Source organism: Prionailurus viverrinus, chromosome A1, assembly GCF_022837055.1.
Source record: "Prionailurus viverrinus isolate Anna chromosome A1, UM_Priviv_1.0, whole genome shotgun sequence".
NCBI lineage: Eukaryota > Metazoa > Chordata > Mammalia > Carnivora > Felidae > Prionailurus > Prionailurus viverrinus.
The window spans coordinates 66512401-66534850 of NC_062561.1; the positions used below are offsets into that span (position 1 = coordinate 66512401).

General features: G+C 37.3%; 1 protein-coding gene across 1 annotated transcript in view; it reads left to right on the forward strand.

Annotated features, from left to right (window-relative positions):
- The window catches only part of GPC6 (glypican 6), a 1113495-nt gene that overhangs the window by 739820 nt on the left and 351225 nt on the right, over nucleotides 1-22450 (forward strand). The window contains exon 4 of the mRNA XM_047873699.1: nucleotides 17887-18052. Within this exon, the coding sequence (XP_047729655.1) occupies nucleotides 17887-18052 (166 nt within the window). The remainder of the gene's footprint in view (nucleotides 1-17886; nucleotides 18053-22450) is intronic.

Genomic DNA, 22450 nt, shown 5'->3' on the forward strand with positions numbered 1-22450 from the left:
TCGGTTCAGGTCATGATCTCACTGTTCACGGGAATGAGCCACTCTTTCCCAAAATAAATAAATAAACTTAAAAAAAAAAAAAAAGAAGGACTCATGTGCCTTATTTGAGGCCTAGAGGATCAGAGACCAGAAACCATATCTCTGTATGTGGAAAGTGAATGGAGGCCTGAAGTCGGCCGTTGGTGGGCAGAGAATGAACGTGAGATGTAGGAAGACTGTCCTCAAAGTCTTGCGTGTTCAGCTGATGGAGAAGAGACCATTTTTCTAGTCTAAGTCTACATGGGATTGACAGCCAAAGTTCAGCACCTGTAACACACCTTCACATGACCAAAAGCATGAGTTCGATTGGCATTGCTACTGGAGTTGTTACATATTTTGATAGAAATTTTAGAAGAAATAAAGCTTTATAGATTGTAGTTCTCTAAATTCACTTTCCCTGTAGCACAGTAAACAGGCAGCATTTAAGTCATTTAAAATAACTTCATAGCCTGCAAAAACAAGCTAAAATTGAAGGTAAAATAATCTATGTATATTAAAAGAGAAAATGTGTTTTCAGTTAGTCAAACACATTATGCTAGCATGACTCTTCTGATGAAATCTGGGAGAAAAAAAGTTTAAAAAGTGAATGCCATTGAAAACTTGGAAATCTTAAAACTTTCTTCAAGAAGGACTTGAAAGATTAATTTAATTTTTCTTCCTAAGTGCGATAAGTGCATTTAATATTCCTCCTCTTTAGATGGAGATTGGCATTAGAAGGGCAAGGGTAATGAAAATGCCGACAAAAAAAAAGTTATAAAATCCAGTTTTTACTTATACTAAGGTTTTCTCTAGTAACAATATAGGGTGTCTCCAGAAGCTGAATTGATTCTTTCAAGTTGCAAAAGTTTAATATGCGGTCCTAAAAGGTACACTCTATATGCCAACGTTTAATTACCCATAGACTCTACATATGTAGTTTTGGGACTAATCCTTTAAGTATTAGCACCTTCCACCGCAATATGGAATGAGCTAATTGATTCTGTTGTGAAATTTTTATGTATTTGTCATAATATGAGAAGTATGTAATAACGTTAAAGCAAACCAAACTCCTTGGGAACATTCATAAATTATATTTTTTACTTATCTACATGGTTTAGGCTAATGTGAGATATATCCTTTAGAGCTCAGTAAAATTGTACTTAATATGTTAATTTCAGCTTTGACCTAAAATGTAATCAGTGGTTTTATATAATTCTTTTTAAATGTAGGAATTAATGGTGGATGACATTCCTGGAATTTGCACTGTGAATTGAAATAACATGAATCTATTAGGAGTTTTCATAAGAAAATGGTATTATGAGGGGCGCCTGGGTGGCTCAGTCGGTGGGGCATCCAACTTCAGCTGAGGTCATGATCTCATAGTCTGTGAGTTCGAGCCCCACATCAGGCTTTGTGCCGACGGCTCAGAGCCTGGTGCTTGCTTCAGATTCTGTCTCCCTCTCTCTCTGCCCCTCCCCTGCTCATGCCTTGTCTCTCAAAAATAAATAAACATTTAAAAAAATTTTAAAGAAAATGGTATTATAAGGCGTATATCCCTAACAAGGGCTCAGTGGCTATAATAGAAAGAAATGAAAGCTTCATATCCTAACCACCCACATATAGTTTCCCAAATGTTCATAAAATCACCAATTTAGTAATCAATCACATAAAATTATTTGTTGATGAATCAGCATGATGTTCAATGAAGCACTGCTTCACTTCTTCAGAATACCTTCCTTTTTACTAATTAATACCTGTTAGAAGGGAGAGACGCATTAGGGCCTTGGAATTGGGAGGGCTTCTTTAGGGAAAAAAAATGTAGGAACGCTAGATGAGACGACTGGGGAAACGTACTCACTTTTTTTTACATTTCATCATTCTTATTAATTAATCACTGTAAAGTAATACTGCTTATTTTCTTTTTTAAAAAATTTTATCTGAGTACAGGTGACACCCAATGCTACATACATGGCGATTCCACTTCTCTGTTACGCTACGCTCACCACAAGTGTTGCTACCATTTGTCACCACACGACACTATTACAATGCCAGTAGCTGTGTTCCCTATTCTGTGCCTTTTATTCCCCTGACTTATTAATTTAATAACTGGAAGCCTGTATCTACCTCTCCCCATCGCCCATTTTGCCCCCTCCCCACCTTCTCCCTCTGGCAACCATCAGTTTGTTTTCTGTATTTACAAATCGGATTCTGCTTTTTGTTCCTTTGTTTATTCATCTGTTTTGTTTTTTAGATTCCACATATGACTGAAATCATGTAATATTTGTCTTCCTCTGACTTATTTCACTCGGCACAATACCCTCTAAGTCCATCTGTGTTGTCAGAAATGGCATGGTCTCATACTTTTTAATGGCTACATAATATTGCTGATCGCTATATCAAATATGCCGTAACTTATGCATTAGTTTCATCCTTCACAGTAAACTTCTTTTGAGACTGAAGAATTATTCAGGTGGCCCTGGATTATTTGGGAGAACTATCTTTTAAACTTCCTTGACACAAGAAAACTAGAAGCACTTTTTTATATCACTCTTCTACAAATTCTCCCATAATTCATTTCATGGAATTTTGCTCTTGTTGGTATATTTTCCTCTCCTTCACCTATCCCCAGGATACTTGGGAATCTGAAGTACCAAAAGACACAATGCCCTGTAATCCTGTGTAGACTCTTATCAAGTTGTCCTTGGAAGATGTCTGCTTTCGACAAAAATAGCAAAAAACACTAAATCAGTGAATAGTGCAAGATCACTGAAGGCCTCATGCTCCTGATTTTATGCCTCTCCTGTTTTGTCCTCCTGTTCTCCTGAGAATTTCTTATGGTTAGCTTCCCACTTGTCTTTTTTAGGTAAAATCAGGTTACTCACTAGCTCTGTATTTCTTGGCCAGTCATTTGAATTCTAGGTATTTCTCACCTGCTCTCCCTCAGCTGTGGCTCTTGCTTCCTGGTAACTTGGAAACCCACCATTCATTTTCATTATAGCACCTCGAGCAGTTTCAGTACGTGGTGATACTTATTAAATATTTATTGGATAAACTTAAGAATGAACTCATTCATAGCCTTCCATTCCATTAATATTGAAAGAAGAGGGGAGAGAAACATTTTCTTGGTACATTACTATCTTTTTTTTTTTGGCAGACTCCTCCTCTCCTCCTCCTCCCCCTTCTCCTCCTCCTCCATCATCTTATTATTATTATTGTTGTTGTTGTTGTTGTTGTTGTTGTTATTTTGAAAAGTAGAGTCACCAATGGCTTCTCTTGGAGGATCTCTTCCTAAACAGTTGCCTCCCATGCCCACAGAAATTTCCGAATTGAATACTCTCTTCTTTGCTGATGATAGTCCATGGCTCTGTTGTCAGCCAGCTGATTAGAGCATGGCCAAGTAGGAGTTGTATAATTGCCCCTAAACTTAAGTGAAATCAGGTTCTTCACTACCTCTGTTTCTTGGCCAGTCATTTGGACTCCAGGTATTTCTCACCTGGAGGTGAGGTATAATTGCCTCCTTAGGACTTTTTCTGAAAAGGTTCAGGCTGGCACTTTGCAAGATAAAGTAAAGAATGGGAATTTCCGTGGAAATATACTGGTGCTTTGAGCCATGGGGATTCTAATGTAGGGTTCATCAAGAAATAGCATGACTTTGACCTCAGCTGCAGCGACTTCTTACTCGACATGTCTCCAAAGGCAAGAAAAGAAAAGCAAAAATGAACTTTTTAAACCTTATCAAGATAAAACTTCTGCACAGAAAGGAAACAATCAACAAAACTAAAAGGCAACTGATGACATGGGAGAAGATATTTGCAAATGACAAATCGGATAAAGGGTTAGTATCCAAAATCCATAAAGAACTTACCAAACTCACCACTCAAAAAAAAACAGATAATCCGGTGAAGAAATGGGCAGAAGACATGAATAGACAATTTTCCAAAGAAGACATCCAGATGGCCAACAGACACATGAAAAGATGCTCAACAGTACTCATCGTTAGGGAAATACAAATCAAAACCACACTGAGATACCACTTCACACCGGTCATAGTGGCTAAAATTAACAACTCAGAAAACAACAGATGTTGGCAAGGATGTGGAGAAATGGGAACCCTCTTGCATTGTTGGTGGGAATGCAAACTGGTGTAGCTGTGCTGGAAAACAGTGGGATGGTTCCTGAAAGTTAGAAATAGAATTACCCAATGACTCAGCAATAGCACTACTAGGAATTTATCCAGAGGATACAGGAGAGTTGATTCATGGGGTCACATGTACCCCAATGTTTATAGCAGCACTATCAACAATAGCCAAATTATGGAAAGAGCCCAAATGTCCCTCAACTGATGAATGGATAAAGAAGATGTGGTTTATATATACAATGGAATCCTACTTGGCAACGGGAAAGAATGAAATCCTGCCATTTGCAACAACATGGATGGAACTGGAGGGTATTATGCTAAATGAAATAAGTCAGTTGGAGGAAGACAGATATCATATGTTTTCACTCATATGTGGAATTTGAGAAACTTAACAGAAGACCATGGGGGAAGGGAAGGGAAAAAAATAGTTTCAAACAGAGAGGGAGGCAAACCATAGAGACTATTAAATACAAAGAACAAACTGAGGGTTGAGGGAGGACTGGAAGAAGGGGGAAGCCGGTGATGGGCATTGAGGAGGGCACTTGTTGGAATGAGCACTGGGTGTTGTGTGTCAGCAATGATCCATGGGAATCTACTTCTGAAGCCAAGAGCACATTGTGTATATTGTATGTTAGCTAACTTGACAATAAATTATATTTTAAAAAATAAAAGTGATAAATAAAAAAGGAAATAAAATGACTAATGTGAATCTCTATGTGTGCTAATAACTATATTATCCATACGCTAGATAACATCAGTGCTACTGGCAGGAAGCCATATTCCTATTTGTGGAGAACTGGAGAGGGAGAGAGATAAAGATTAACACAAAATTCATATCCATGTGTTGTGCATCAAAAATTACCAAAACACATTATGGTATTTGTCTATTTTCCTGTATCTGTCAGACATATTTTAATATTATTCACCTCCTACCATATGCCAACTCCTTACACTAGGCGTTTAAAGTTATACATGTTCATTAGAGAATGAGTGAGAGTGATTTGGTTTTACTTTCTTGAAAACACCACATCCCCTTACTTTCAAGGCAGACAGTATGTATTCCAAAGCAGAAACATTATAAATATGCTAGTTCCACTGCACAGAGGCTAGGATTCATAGCTTTTACCAATGTGGATTCTCACATCAATGACTCATATTGAAAGTCATCGCTAAAATGTTTCTTCTAAATGAAGTAATATTTAAACTATAATATCTGACTGAGGAAGACGACTATTCCCTGATGAGATACTTGGGGATCTTATTTTACATTCTGTATTCACATTTGAAAATTTACATTTGGGTAAAGTTTAGAATGTCAAGCAGACTGCACATATAAAAGGCAATATCACCAAGACCTCATGGTGATGGAGCAAGGTAAAATTAAAATGATGTTCTGTTCTATTGGGTAAACACATTAGAAAGCCCTCTGAAATACATATTTAACTAGCGGAAAGAGCTGTTTTGTTCCAACGATGAGAAATATCCATTCTGTGTGTGTGTGTGTGTGTGTGTGTGTGATTTATTTAAGTGCTATTTGGAACTCTTCCAAAATGAATAATAATATTTACTTACTAACTTCTGTGGCAGTTTTACTTATGTTTTAAGGAATAAAATTAAGTACAGAAACTGGATCTAGGTAACATTGAATTTGTGACATAATCTGACAAGCACTAACAGAGCTGGCAAGAACTGACATAGACCTTAACTCACTTCACTTCCTACGTCCTCATTTTGTTTTTAAGTGTTGTACAGCCTCAATGATACTTAGACTTGGCTTTGGAAATTCTGCAGTTACAGCTATCAGGTATGCAAATTAGGTCTGTTCGTTTTCTCCCAGACCCAACAAGTTCAATCAGTTTATGGCTTGCAAATGCTTCATAAGCCTGATGCTTTTCTAGGGGGTTTCTAGCTAATAAGTAAATTACATTTTTAAAAATAGGCTGAATTTTCATCATGATGGTGCTACAAACATTTGTCATCCACATAGGGAATATGTCTCCTTCAGGCTCTGATTTGCAATTCATGATTGTTTTCTGTCTTATCCTTGTTCTCTCTCAATGGTACAAAATGGAGAGGAGATGGTTTTAGAGCATACACATTTTAATCAACATTCAAACTGAATTGGATGGCCTAAAGGTTTTCTGTTAGTATACTCAGTAACTCATTTCCAAGCCACCGTTAAGCAACAGTTGAAACAATAGATGACTTCTTGAAAGAAAGTGTGAAAATTTCATTCAGGTCATGCACATCAAACTAAGCAATGACCCAGCAATTCTAGTCCTAGTTATGTACTCAAAAGAAGTGAAAATATATGCCATATAAAAATTTGTACATTAATGTAATTCAAGGTTAACACTATTTAAAGAATTTTTATATAACCCCATGGCGAAATAAAGCTCTAGTTAGCTGATAAAGAATTGTATCTCTAGCTCAGTAATTCCTCTGTAAAACTTACAAATATGGTAGTAGGAATTTATTAGTTAAAGGCACTTCTGTCTGTCTTTCATGCAGCTTTATTGAGATACAATTTATATACCATAAAGTTTACTGGTAAATGTAAATGGTATTTGAAGTGTAAATGTCAGTGGTATTTCGTATATCAGTACAGTATTGGGCAACTGTTTATGTCTCTGAAATTTAATTGTAGAACATTTCCATCACACAAAAAGGCTTGTACCTGTTAGCAGTCACTCTCCACCCCCAAACTCTGTTTCTTCCATCCTTCACCCTGGCCCCTGACGACCACTAACTGCATTCTGTAACTATCGATGTGTCTGTTCTGAACATTTTGTGTATAAATGAGATCACATGTTCTTCTGTGACTGACTTAATGTAGTTTCAAAGTTTGCCGGTGTAGCATAATGTTATTTCAAAGTTCATCAATGATGCAGCATCTTGGAATTTCATTCCTTTTAATTGCTGAATAATATTTTACTGAATGGAAATACCACATCTAGTTTATCCATTCATCAATTGATGGAAATAAATTGACAAATGATTAAACTAAATGTTTCCATGTTTTGGCTAAGATACTTCTATGAACATTAATGTACAAATTTTTGTATGGCATATATTTTCACTTCTTTTGAGTACATAACTAGGACTAGAATTGCTGGGTCATATGGTAGTTTTATGTTTCCAAAGTGGCTGCCACGGTACATTCCCATCAGCGATATGTATAAGGGTTCCAATTTCTCCACATCCATGTCAGTGCGTGTTATTGTCTGTCTCTTTTATTAGAGCCATCCTAGGGGTGTGAGTAATATCTCAATTTGATGTTCTTTCTGTAGCAACTAATGATGTTGAGCATCTTTTCATGAGCTACTTGGACATTTTATATCTTTTTTTGGAGAAATGTCTATTTAAATCCTTTGATTTTTTTTTTATTGGGTTGTTTGTCTTTTTGTTGCTGAGTCTTAGGAGTTTGATGTATATTCTGAATACAAGACCCTTATTGGACATATAATTTGCAAACATTTCCGTCTAGTTGTTAGGTTGTGTCTTCACTTTCATGACAATGTCCTTTGATACACAAACCTGTTAATTTTAATGAAGCCCAATTTATTTTTCTTTCTTTCGGAATCATATCTAAAAATACATTGCGAAATCAAAGGTCATTAAGATTTACCCTGTGTAGGTTTTTCCAAGAGCTGTATAGGTTTTGATCATATTTAGGTTATTCAGCCATTTTGAGAAATTTTGGTGCATGTTCTGAGGTCAGGTCCAACTTCATTGTTTTTCATGAGGACATCCAGTTGCTCCAATACAATCTGTTAAAGACATTATTCTTAATCCATTAAATGATATTCACATCCTTGTAAAAACCAACCGACCATAAACATGTATGTTTATTTCTGGTCTTTCAACTCTGTTTTATTGATTTAAATGGCTATCCTCATGCCAGTACCACAGTTTTGATGATGATGATGATGATGATGATGATGATGATGATGATTGTGAGAAAATACATGAGATCTACCCTCTTAACAAAATTTTAAGTGTTCAATACATATTGTTAACTATGTGCATATAGTTGTACAAAAGATCTCTGAAACTCTATCATCTTGCATGACTGAAACTCTATGTCCTTTGATTAGCAACTCCCCATTTCCCTCTCCTTCACAGCCCCAGCAACCATCATTTTGCTTTCTGCTGCTATGAGTTTGACTACTTTTAGATACTTCATGTAAGTAGAATTTTGTAGTATTTGTCCTTCAGTAACTGGCTTATTTCACTTAGTATAATGTACTCAAGGTTTATCCAGGTTGTTGCATATGGCAGGATTTCCTCCTTTTTTAAGAATGAATAATACTCCATCATATGAACAAACCTTCATTTTGCTTAGCCGCTCATCAGTCAATGAACATTTAGGAAGCTCCTACCACCTGATTATTGTGAATAATGCTGCAATGAACATGGGAATGCAAATATCTCTTCCAGAACCTATTTCCAATTTGGGGGAGGGGGGGAATAAATACCTAGAAGTGAGATTGCTGGATAATACCACAGTGTTTTGATGACTTTAGCTTTGTAGCAAGTTGTACTTTTTGAAATCAGAAAATGCAATTGCTCCAAATTTGTTGCTTTTTTTCAAAATTGTTTTAGCTCTTTGGGTCCTTGCAATTCCATATGAATTTGAGGACTGGCTTTTCCATTTCCACAAGGAAAAACTATTAGAATTTTAATAAGGTTTGCAATGAATCTATAAATTACTTTGAGTAGTACTACTATGTTAACAATATTAAGTCTTCCAGCACATGAATGCAGGATATCTTTCCATTGATTCAGGTCTTCTTTAATTTCTTTCAACAATGCTTACTAGCTTTCAATGTAAAATTCTATCATCTTTTTGGTTAAATTTACTCCTAAGTATTTTTTTTCTTTTAGATACTATTGTAAGATACTATACTATTGTAAATGAAATTGTTCTTTTTTCTTTAAATATTTTTATTTGTTTATTTTGAGAGAGAGAGAGAGAGAGAGAGAGAGAGAGAACACGTGAGCGAGCAGGGGAGGGGCACAGGGTGAGGGAGAGCAAGAATCCCTAGCAGGCTCCATGCTGACAACACAGAGCCCAGCTCAGGGCTCAATCTTGCAAACCATGAGATCATGACCTGAGCCAAAATCAAGAGTCAGACACTTAACCGACCTAGCCACCGAAGCACCCCTGAAATTGTTTTCTTATCTTCCTTTCTCAGATTGTTTATTGCTAGTGTTAAAAACTCAATGGATGTTTGTGTGTTGATCTTATACCTTGCAACTTTGCTGAATTCATTTATTAACTCCAATAAGGTATTATTTGTGAATGCTTGGGATTTCCTAGATGTAGGATCATGTCATCTGCAAATAGAGATAGTTTTAGTTCTTCCTTTTCAAATTGACAACTTGTATTTCTTTATCTTGCTTAATGACTCTAGCTAGAGTTTTCAGTACTATCTTGAAAAACAGTGGTGAAAGCAGGCCTTCTTGTCTTGTTCCTGATCTTAGGGGAACTCTTTCACCATTGAGAATGATGTCAGTTGTCGGTTTTTCATAAATGGTCTCTATTATGTTTAGGAAGTCCCCTTCTATTCCGGATTTTCCATAGGTACTTATTATGAATGAGTGGTAGCTTTTGTTGGAAGCTTTTTCTGCATCAGCTGAGATTACCATGAGGGTTTTTCTCCCTTTATTCTATGAATATGATTTATTATATTGATTTATTTTTCTTATCTTGAACCTCCCTTGCATTCCTGGGATAAATTCCACTTGGTCGTGGTGTATAATTTTTTTAATGTACTGTTGGATTCAGTTTGCTAGTATTTTGTTGTTCATCTACTATTATAAAGGCATATCTGTCTACAGTTTTCTTTTCCTCCTATGTCTTTGTCTGGCTTTGCTATCAAGTAATCCTGGTCTCTAAGAATGAATTAGGAAATGTTCCTTGACTTCTGTATTTTGGAATAGTTTAGGAAGGATTTTGCTAATTCTTCTTTATGTGTTTGATAGAATTCACCAGTGAAGCCATCTGGTCCAGAGTTTTTCATTGTTGGCAGGCTTTTGATACCAGTCCAACCTCTTTACTTATTATAGATCTTTTCATATTTCCTAATTTTTCATGATTTAGCCTTGGTAGGTCATATTTCTAGTAATTTGCCTCTTTCATCCAAGTTATCTAATTTGTTGGTGTGTTCATTAGTTTTCTTAGCCACCATAACTTACCACCAGTGATTTAAAACCACAGAAATGTATTCCCTCACAGTTCAGTAGGCCAGAAGTCTGAGACCAAGGTATTGGCAGAATTGATTCTTTTTAGAGGCTCAGAGGGAGAGCTGATCCCACACTTCTCTCCCACCTTCTAGGAGAGGAAAGATCTCAAATCAATAACTTAACTTTATACCTTAAGGAACTGGAAAAAGAACAGACTGAAACTCAAGTTTCTTCTCCCTCCTAATCTTCATCATTTCCTTTCTTTTGCTAACTTTGCTTTTAGTTTGCTCTTCTTTTGTAAATCCTTTATGTACAACATGAGTTATTGATTTGAGATATTCTCTTTTAAATGTAGGCATTTATGGCAATAAGTTTTTATTTTTGTTTTCATAAGTGTTTTCATTTTTGTTCACGTAAGTGTTTTCTAATTTCCCTACTGGTTTCTTCTTTAACCTATTGGTTATATAAGAGTGTGTGGTTTAATTTCCACATGTTTGTGAATTTTCTGGTTTTCCTTCTGATACCAATTTCCAGCTTCATGCTATTTATAGTCAGAGAAGATACTTCATATGATTATAACCTTTATAAATATCTTAAGGCTTGAGGTTTAGCAGCGCCTTTTTACTGAAATTTAGCAGTCTCTGTCTTTATTAAGCACTCTCCTGGCTGCTGTAAGTTGTTTTTTGTTTGTTTGTTTGTTTGTTTGTTTGTTTTGTTTTGTTTGCAACTAAATCTTCAAATTCTGAGAAAGCTGATTCTGTCATTTTTTGCTAGCTTACTGGTTGCTTCAGTGGAAGGACTGATTCTCAGCAGCTCCAACTCTACCATTTCTGTGATGTTGTCTACCTCCTGTGCTTCTCTTACAGACATCTGTTTCATGACTTCCTTCAGAAGCCTTCCCTGGGGACCCTGCTTCCCCCTTCTACACTAAATGCCCTTTCCTGGGTTCCCTTTCCATGGCACTTCACCAAGACACATAAGTTTTTCCTTGAAGTGATCTGGAAATGAATGTAATCTGAGCATCCTGACATTGGAGATCTCTTTTATTCATCCCCATGAATACTGGATGAATGAAAGTTGCATAACTGAACAAAGAAGAAAGAGATTTGAGTTCTCATGAACTTACTACAGAGCCTCTTTACAGGGTATAGGCTGCTTAAAAAAATTAAAATTACTTAATATGAAACTACTTTGAATGGAATCTAATCTTTCTTGAGGACCTCAAGAAGATCCTTCAGAATTTCATGATATGTTAAGATGGTGAGTAGAAATACCTCATCATTTCTTACAACCCTAGATTAGAAACTATGGAGAATGGCATGGAGTCTTGCTCAAAACACAGTTTTAATTTGTTCTGGTTAAATAGTTTATTTACATTAACTTGTTTGTCTTTTGGGAGCAGAAGAAGACAAATAGATTTATTTGATTATTTTGGCTATATGATTTCCATAGAAACAAGCACTTACTAGGTATATGTTCATTGTGTATATAGATTTATAACTTGGACATGTCTTGTTTTCTAAAAATATTCTAAGTAATAGATGTATTTTACATTGGCTGCTATTAAAAATAGCTAACATGAGCATCAATGCATAAATGCTGGTTCAGATACAAAAAATCTTACATATATTAAGGACATGAAATGAATTTCTATTTTTTGGTTATGGGTGTGCTATGCCTCAAATCACATTTAGAAAATGTAAGAATTACTTGCTATGACATCTTGATACGCGTGATGAACCAGGTAAATAAGTCTTAGTCGTCTCTCTCAATACAGTTTTATTAAGGGTTCTTTTTATATTTCTTGCCATGTTTCAGTGTATCTTGCTTTAATCTTTTAAAAAAGAAACACAAACAACATCAAGAAAAAACCACAAGGTTGTAACCTGAGAGCTCAATTATTTTTATGTTATTTATTTTTATGTTATTTTGTAAGACAGCTTAGTTATAAATTATATGATTATTGAAACTAGTCAATTATAATAGCATCTATAAAATGATTATTAATGTCATTATATATAAACAGCTTCAGAAGAAGTTAACAGAAGGTCTAAACCCAAGATGCAGGGAAATGATATTGGAATCTTACTTGGTAGACTCACCAACTTGTGTGTATCTTCGATCGTAGGATAATGGAGTAGGAACCATTGACTGTTCTCCAACCCCCCCCCCCCCATTGTTGTGCATTCTTGACAAAGTCATTCTAGTGGTGAAGGACAGCATGTAAAAGTTAGGTGACAGCACAAATAAATATTCATAGCAAGTGGATACCACTTTTATACACTTACCAATTTACTGATTTACCTAAGTTTATTTCCCAGTCTTTCTTTTTTTTTAATGTTAATGTATTTTTGAGAGACAGAGAGGGAGCATGAGTGGGGGAGAAACACAGAATCTGAAACAAGCTCCAGGCTTTGAGCTGTCAGCACAGAGCACGATGTGGGACTTGAACCCATGAACCGGGAGATCATGACCTGAATCTATAACGGAAACTGGTCTGGATCACCCGGCAGAAGAACCAACCAGCATGCGGAGATCTTGGAAGGAAGAAGGTTTATTTTACACCAGTGGGCTCAGAGGAGATCATTCCCCAGAGATCTGAGCCAAATGCAGGTGGGAAGGGTAATTTATAGCGTCATCTTCCGCATTTGTGATGACTTTCGCGTGTGTGGCAAACAAGGCAGGAAGAACCCAGAAGAGAAGCCTCTAAGTTGGGAACTAGAGTTTGTTTTAGTCCCATCAGCCATCTTATGGTGCAGAACTTTACTTATTTTCCCAACAGTAGTTATTTGGCACCTGAGGCAAGCAGGGTGGGAACAAGAACCTGGAAGGGAAGTCTTCAGGCTGAGACTGAAATTCTTTTATCAGTCCTGTTGGCCATCATACAACAGATTTTTCCCTACCAAATCGAAGTCAGACACTTAACTGACGGAGCCACCCAGGTGCCCTTTCCCAGTCGAGTTTCAATATCTAAGGAGTTACAGCTACATTTTTCAAAAATAGTAAAATATCCACATTAACTAAAAAGACATTCAACATGTTGTTTCTCAACATGGATTATATTCTTTATTTTTTCTAAATGAACACATTTTCTTTAGTGGGAAATTTTTTGTCTAATTGTTTGCAATTTTTATAAATTTGCCACACTATATGTTAGAGATATTACTCCATTCTAAATTTTAAATGTGAGTTTTTAGAACTCCTTTATTTTGAAAGCAGGTTGAAAAACTCACGAACACTAAATAAGGGCTATAGACCAGTTTGTGGTAACATACCAATGAATTTCCTTGTTTAGATATCCTACCACAGTTATTTGAAATGTCACCATCAAGTGACATTGGTGAGTGAGGGGTACCCAAGACTCCACTCTTTTTGCATCATCTTGTGAGTCTATATTGATTTAAATATAAAAATATTTTTAAAAATTTGCTATAGCCCAATTATAAAACACCAGTAAATATTTAAAAATAGAAATATCCCTCACACAATTGGCATCTAAAACAACCTTCTTTTCAGAGACTTACTTCTAAAAGTCTTCAGTTTGGGGGTGCCTGGGTGGCTCAGTCGGTTAAGCGGCCAACTTCAGATCAGGTCACGATCTCGCGGTCCGTGAGTTTGAGCCCCGTGTCAGGCTCTGTGCTGACAGCTCAGAGCCTGGAGCCTGTTTCAGAATCTGTGTCTCCCTGTCTCTGACCCTCCCCAGTTCATGCTCTGTCTCTCCCTGTCTCAGAAATAAATAAACGTTAAAAAAAAATTTTTTAATAAAAAAAATAAAAGTCTTCAGTTTGAAGTGATGATTTTTTTTATTTTAATTCAAGCATGCAGTTGTGTCTTTCAAAAAATATGGGTCTGTGAACACGAAAGCTTAAACTTTGATGCTCCACACTCCATTTTCTTCTTCTTCAAATGCCCTTTATTTGACCAGGAGGGATGTCATTTCCAAAAGTACTGAGAGACCCACATTTAACTTGAACAACATTGTTCTTGTAGGTTATTAAGGCTGTTCAATTTTCTCTGTTGGTTGCTACCCTGAGTTGGAGACGAGACTCTTCTAAAATGTCAGACTGAGAAAATTGTACTGGTTCCAACACAATTAAAAAAAAAAAGAAGAAACTTAGGAATTAATGCTATCAATAGCCTTTGAAAACAAACTTAAAAAGTAACAATTGAATGCTAAGAGGGATAAAACTGTCTTTCTTTTTTTCTTTGAATCTCAGTGTGACCAAGAAATTGAGGAACACAATAGAGAGTTCAATTCACAAGGCTCTTCCTGAGTGCCTAAATCATCATTACAATGCCTGTTAACGATGTTCTTGTTTTGCAGAGCAGTGCAGGTTATGAGGGTGACAGAATCCCTACAGCCTAAAAGATCTCAAATTTGCATCCCAGGTATTGACACATGCTCCATATTGGTACTGGAATACTGAGTGAGAAGAATCAAAGCATCCTATAAAACCAATAGCAAGAAAACCAAAAATCCAACACAGTCCAAGGACGAAATTGCATAGCCAGCTCAGGTGAAAACAGTTTCTGGAGAAACTCAGGTGAAAACAGAGTCTCTGGAGAAAGGCATCAGGGTCACGACAGAAGTCACAAGGCTATGGAAAACAAAATTCTGTGGGCACAAGTTTGTAGGATTGCAACCATATCAAATAAGTAGAATGCATAAGAATTTGAAATTCCACATAAATTCTGAATGGAAAATACAGAATTATTTTCTCTATTTTCTGCGACTGGCTTGGGATATATGTGGATAAAAGAAATTTTTAAGACAATATTGCTCCGTTGTGGATAAAATTTGCCATATTCACAAAATAGCCTATCTGGAGAGGGTGATACTGTGACACCAATGTGCTCTCAAGTTAAAAGTCACCAGGCTCCCCAGGGCACCTGGGTGGCTGAGTCAGCTAAGTGTCCAACTTCAGCTCAGGTTATGATCTCCCAGTTCATGGGTTCAAGCCCCAGGTCAGGGTCTATGCTGACAGCTCAGAGCCTGGAGCCTGCTTTGGATTCTGTGTGCTGCTCTCTCTACCCCTCCCCAACTTGCACTCTGTCAATAATAAATAAATGTTAAAAAAAATTTTTTTCAAATCACCAAACTCCTCAATTTTGGTATCTTTTTTTTGTTTTCTTTTGCTGTTGGAAAATAAATTTTAAAAGTCATGGATATTAAACCATTCTCTAAATATCTTTATAAAGTAAGGCCAGTTATATTTTACTTCACTTATTTGATTTGAAGTACTTAATACACTAACTTTCTATTGCTGATCTTGTTAATTCTGTTTTATTAAAGCCAACATTAAACTACCAGGAAAAGTAAAAACCAAAAGGATATTACTTTGAATGCATAAAAAGTAAGGTGATTAATGGATAGATAGAAGGATGGGTGGATATTCGAAAAAGTAAGTATAGGAAAATGTTAAATGGGGACCTAGGAGCGAGGGTATTGTACATTATAACAGTCTTTCAACTTTTCTGTATGTTTGAAAACTTGTATAACATTTTGGAAATAAAATGCAAACATGTTCAAAAGAACAACCAGAATCTTCAGCGCCTAAGTAAATAAATAAATAAATAGTAAGTAGCTTCATTTTCTGAAACAACGGATTAAGGATTTTGTCAGTATATGTCGTAAAAGTAAGAAAATGTTACCAACAAAACGAAGCCTCGCGTTAAAAACCGCAAACGCGTAGGAAGACAAATACCCTATGATGTCACTCATATGTGGAATCTAAAAAAAACAAAACAAATGAATAAACAAACAAACAAAAAGCAGAATCAGACCTGTAATTACAGAGAACAAATGGTTGCCAGAAGGAAGAGGGGGGAGAATGGGCAGTATCCCTGAAGGGGAGAGGGAGGCACAGGCCTCTAGTTAGGGAACCAGCAAGTCACAGGGATGAAGTACAGCTCAGGGAATATAGTCAGTGGTACTATAATACTGTTGTGTGGTGACAGATGGAAACTACACCAATGCTGAGCACAACATAACATACAGAGAGGTTGAATCACAGTGTTGGACACCTGAAACTAATGTGACATTGTGTGTCAGATAATACTGCAGTAAAAAATAAAGAAATCAAAACAAAACAAAACAAAATTCAAATGCGGTTTCTAGGCAAACGATGAAATGACGGAGATCAGGCAGAGTAGTGGAAAGTACCTATTTATGCAGAACTACCCTTTATTGGTACACCTTTACATTGATGTTACGCTTTGTCAATATCTAAATGTCCTTGACACGTAATGTCACCTGTGGGCCCAGCTCTGTGTCATCAGACTGTTAAGTCTCCACGAGATCCAAATGATACAAGTTAGACTTGTTCTCATGTCTGGAACACAAGAACAGCACCATATGGCTATTTGACAAAAACACCAAAATTAGGTGGAATCAGCCAAATAAATATAATAATTTTGTGTCTAGTCATAAAAAAAGAGTTTTCTGTATTTTTTTTCCTGTTGTTGGTTCATACTGTTTTAAATAGTCTTTCTTCTTGAAGTCAAATTAGAATTTTCAATGAGTCCAAAAGAGATTTTAGTGATTTAGAACCGATGGACTCAGAAGAACCTCAGCTTTTCTTATTCGAGGCAAATGCCACTCCATCATTAGTTGAATTACTGCAAGGATTTCTCCTTACATTCAACACCGGGGTCCATTTTCCACAAAGTTCCCAGAACTGCAAAGCTTCAAATGCCTGAAGATATTGCCTTGGCAGTTCCATTGCTTCTAAGCAAGCCTGGATCTTAGAAATGCCAGACAGGTTGATATCGATCCTTTTTAAAAAGTTAGGTACAAAGGAAGTGTATCTGCCAACCTCCTTTAGAAACAGGGTCAAATAACCAGTTGGAAAATTTTCTAAAGGTGTCACATTAAACTTTAATCGTACCTACATTTTTATGGAGCCTTTAACTTGGCAAATTGCTTTCACGTGCATTATCTCATGTCACGTTCTATTGCGATGAAATGGTGTCCAGGTTCTAGGGCTGAATTACGATGACATAGATACCAAAATGTTGATGGGGACATTTGATGAAAATCGATTATTATGCTATCGACCAAGTATTTGACAGGAGTGGACTGGCTTCGAGCTCACGTATAACAAAGGGTTAAGATTCTTTTTTTTTTTTTTTTTTTTTTTTTTTTAAATTTTTTTTTCAACGTTTATTTATTTTTGGGACAGAGAGAGACAGAGCATGAACGGGGGAGGGTCAGAGAGAGAGGGAGACACAGAGTCGGAAACAGGCTCCAGGCTCCGAGCCATCAGCCCAGAGCCTGACGCGGGGCTCGAACTCACGGACTGCGAGATCGTGACCTGGCTGAAGTCGGACGCTTAACCGACTGCGCCACCCAGGCGCCCCCAAAGGGTTAAGATTCTAATAGTTGCTTTGCTCCACTTGCTGGAGGTTTTGAGAGCCATTTCTCCGTTTTGTTTTTGTTTTGTTTTTTTTTTTTCAAGGAGAAAATGAGTTACCTCTTTTAATTTCCTCCCTCTCATCCTTCTTATTTCTGATTTTCTTTTTTCTTGTCAATAAATCTGCAGGTCAGCCCCACCCCGGGCTGCATCCGAGCTCTCATGAAGATGCTGTACTGCCCATACTGCCGGGGACTTGTCACCGTGAGGCCCTGCAACAACTATTGCCTGAACGTCATGAAGGGCTGCCTGGCCAATCAGGCTGATCTCGACACTGAATGGAATCTGTTTATAGGTAAGGAGCGTTTAGACGGATCCATGCCCTAGATTACAGAGACATAGATCACCAGCCAGAGGTTGTGGGGCCCCATGGGCAAGTCTGCCGTTGTGATGATTTAAATGCAAAAGAGGATTAAGTGCAAAAACAAAAACAGAAAGCAGCTGCTAGCAAATTATAAAGGTGACATTTTTCTCCTTCTTTTTTAAATCCTGAAAAACAGGGTACCCTGGTATGTTTGTGAGGGACAGTCCTGGTAAAGATTGTACAAGCGAGCGTTGTTGAATTAGCTGATCTCTCTGACAAGGATAAAAAGTACTCTTGTCGAGTTTCTGGGAGTTCCTGTGGAAAGGGGGGAAAATATCTCCTTAAAAAGAAAATCCTCAGGACTAGTTCTTATTTCTAGTCCCTCAACATAGTCACAGATACTAGTAAAACACTCCTTCCTTGGACATCCATGATGAAAATAGCGTGGTATTTTTGCCGAAATATGCAAATCTTCTTCCTCGTGCTGTGGAGAAGGGGGCTTCAAGCCCTCAACGTGAGACAGCCTTCCTGTCTTTAGAAGGTACGATGGAAAGTGGGGGAGACGCAGGGACAGTCTGTGAGTCGTGGCTCTGGTCTTGGGTTGCAGGAATCGCTCAGGGTGAAGTGCACTGCCAAAAGATATTTCCCAAATTGCTATCCAAGGATAAAAGGACAAATTTTACAGGCAGGCTTCTCCCAGGAAAACACACAGGCCTTGAAAGAGTGAATGTGTTTTCTCCCCCTCTGACAAAAGCCCTTCAAATAAAAGTACTTTCGATTGCATTTACTGCAATTGCATGGTGACGGACAGAGTGGTGCACATCACAGGGCAATTCCTTAGCTTCTGGGGGCCTTCATCATTTATGCATACCTCTAAACCAGAAGGCACGCATGAAGTCTTCTGACATCTAAGTTTGGGGTAGGGTAGGAAAAAGATCTAAGATGGGTTGGAATGTGGCGAAACCTAAGCTCATCGTGCAAAAGACGGGATTCGGTTGCAAGCATTGCCCTTTGGCAGTGAAACCCACCGGCTAACATGCTGTTATGCTTAGGAAGGCCAGGGAAAATGGTTTGGAAGTTTTAAGCAAAAAAAGAGTAAATTTTAGAGTGGGTAGATTCCAATGGAACTCATCCAACAAAATCCCAGAAATCATTTCAGGGAGAATAAATTGAAATACTGTTCTCTCTTCCTTTAGTGGGAGTACAGAATCTGTCTGCATGATCTTGGGTTACTTTATTTGAAAAATGAGGAAGTGTTTGAAAAGTTTAATCATTAAAGTACCCTTCTAACTCAGAAATGATATGATTCTTTGCTAAGATTTTGGATGGGAGTATGAATTTTTTAGAAAGGTAATAAGAATAACTTGATCTTCTAAAATATGAATTTAGATTAATTTTGGCAGAGACACTCTCCAAATAATGCTAATTAAAAAGTACTCTCATCAAGAAATCTAAAAATATTGCCACATTTTAAAACCAGATTAAACCTCATTGCCATCACTTTGAGTCATATAGATTATTCATACTTTTTGGTTGAAACTACCCTAATTTATAGCACAGTTAAATAGTCTTTGCTCAGCCTGCACCTTATTGAGGAAGGTGGACATGTGGATTTTGTTACTTAGAGCAGGACATGATTAAGAATGAGACTATAAGGCTTTTAATTTAGAAGAGCAACAGTGACTTCCTTATTGGCTTTTTCTCCTCAGTGCTGGTTGGCTATTTTAACATCATACCTTCAATCAGTTGGCTTTCCTGGATGCCAATTAGATGTGAAATTGAATGTCTGGAAAACCGTTTGATTTAAAAACCCAGATTTGAACCCACCATGTGTTGGATGTACTATAACTAAAAGAGAGCCTGGTGGTTAGTCCTACATTAATATATTTCATACCCTTTGTTTCTATATCTCATTTTTTATTAGTCTTGGATATCAGTGAGAAAATTCTTCTTTTTTCTTTCCTCTGGCTCTGCTATGGCACCGAGAACTGACCACCAACATACATTTTGGAGCAAAATGTGTTCTTGCTAATACTTGTCCCAATGTGAAGTTCACAAACTTGTCACAGAAATCAGGCAAATGTGCCACCTGTGTTTTCCACATATGCATCCGAGATGACAGTGTCATAGGCTTCATGAATGCAGCAGGGAAGGCCAGTGAGCAAATCAATAATCCAACAGTAATTACATAGAAAGCCCTTTCTCTGGTTGGCATCTGTAGCCCATCACCCTTGGGCTTCTAACATCTTTCCATCAGTTCCTCCACTCCTGTTGCTGTCAGTCACATGACATCTCTATCTGCTGCATTCATGCCCCAGTCTGTACATTTTTATGTGTTGTTGTTTTTTTTTTATGTCCTCATCTAAAATGCTAACAATGGATGCAATCGATGGTCAATAAAGACAAGAATTGAACCGGTGATACATTCTCATGATCTTTGCTATGTCACAAATTAATTGAAAGTGAGTTATGGGGCGCCTGGGTGGCTCGGTCGGTTGAGCCTCCAACTCTTGATTTCGGCCCAAGTCATGATCCCAGGGTCGTGCGTTCGAGCCCGTCATCAGGCTCTGCACTGAGTGTGGAGCTTGCTTAAGATTCTATCTCTCCCCCTCACCCGCTTGTGCTCTCTCTCTTTCTCTCAAAAAATAAGTGAATTGTATTTATTTTGAATTCAGTTGTTGTGTGGATTTGTCAGTAAAAAGGTATTTCACTGACAAAATAAAATGTTCTAAGTGTTCAGCTAAAAAACCCAATGGTATTCCGTTCACTTCTGAAGTTCCATAGTTGTTTAATTTTCATTTTTTTGCAATCCTAAAAAAAAAAAAATCAAGAGTCTACTCAGGATGCATTTCTGTTGTTTTCCTGATGTAAGCAGGACCTGGGGAAACATAAGAGTGGTTTGCAGTCCGCTCTGCTCTCACTCCTAGGAACCATGCAGGAAGAAAGAGACGTCATTTGAGGCATTGACAGGCACGGCTTAGGCACTTACCCCAGGTGTTGCTCTAAATTCATGCTCAGCTTGGGGCGCCTGGGTGGCTCGGTCGGTTAAGCATCTGACTTCAGCTCAGGTCATGATCTCACGGTCCGTGAGTTCAAGCCCCGTGTTGGGCTCTGTGCTGACAGCTCAGAGCCTGGAGCCTGTTTCAGATTCTGTGTCTCCCTCTCTCTCTGCCCCTCCCCTGTTCATGCTCTGTCTCTCTCTGTCTCAAAAATAAATAAACGTTAAAAAAAAATTTTTAAATTCATGCTCAGCTTATTCCAGCCTAGCCTTTGAGTGTTGCCTGTGTGCAAAGGCCTTTTCTCGGAAAATGTTTATTATGTAAATTAAAATTTCCTAAAAGGAAACAGTTTGTGGGCAGAATTCGTTTTCAGTAATACCCTGCGGTTATTTTGAGTCTTTGGCATTGATACCAACCCTCCATGGATTAGAGCTATTCTATTTGACAAGGGGCCGTGTTGCAGATTACACCTAGCTCATGAGCACAAAAGTTAAGGCTGAAATTTTATTTTTGTAGCTGCAATAAATCTTGCATATAATTTCAAATCTAGGATATGTGGGACAGCCTCCTCCAAACATCTGGTACCTTCGAAGACTTAATAGACTGTAAAAAATGGAGAAAGAAAACAAGGGTGTGTGGGGGGACAAAAGTGCTGATAAGATCAAAGGCAAAAATGCTGTTTGTAACATTTTTTATCACTGAAATAGTAGAGGATGTTTATTACTGCAAGTATAAGAGAAACTTATCACTATAGTTCCATAAAAGTGAGAACTGAAGATGTTTGTGTCCCAACAATGCACCCTAATAATTTAGACTATCCCAGTTAGTAAGACTCTAATGATCTTAACCTATTAATTCAATGCCTGATATATTGAATAAGCTAGATACATGCTTTTTTTTTATGCTAGGGGAACTTAATGTAGTTAACATTAGTTATAATCAACTATGATAAAGTGTTAGGAAACTGGAAGCACAGGATGAGAAGTTTCTACTCAGTAGGGGACTTAATCTAGTCTAGGGTGTTGGGGAAGCTGTACCTTGGTAAATATAGAATAAAATAGTAAAGAAGACAGTATTGAATTAGTGTTGTCAGACATAATTGATGTTGAATAGCTGTAACATACAGAATTGGTGAATACTGTATGGGCCCCAAATATTTACAAGTAGCCTATGACAGTTTCAATAGTCTGGTATGATCAGTCAGTGATTGATAAATATTTATTTGATTTATTTTCTAAACAATTTGTGATCAAGTCTCATCACTACCACTGTCACTGACTTGAACTGAGAAGATTCAGAGAATTTGTGTTAATTTTTGTAAAGAGAAGTTTGGGTCCCTAATATATAGATACTCTCCAATGTAAAAAGGAGAAGACGGAAGAGGAGAAAA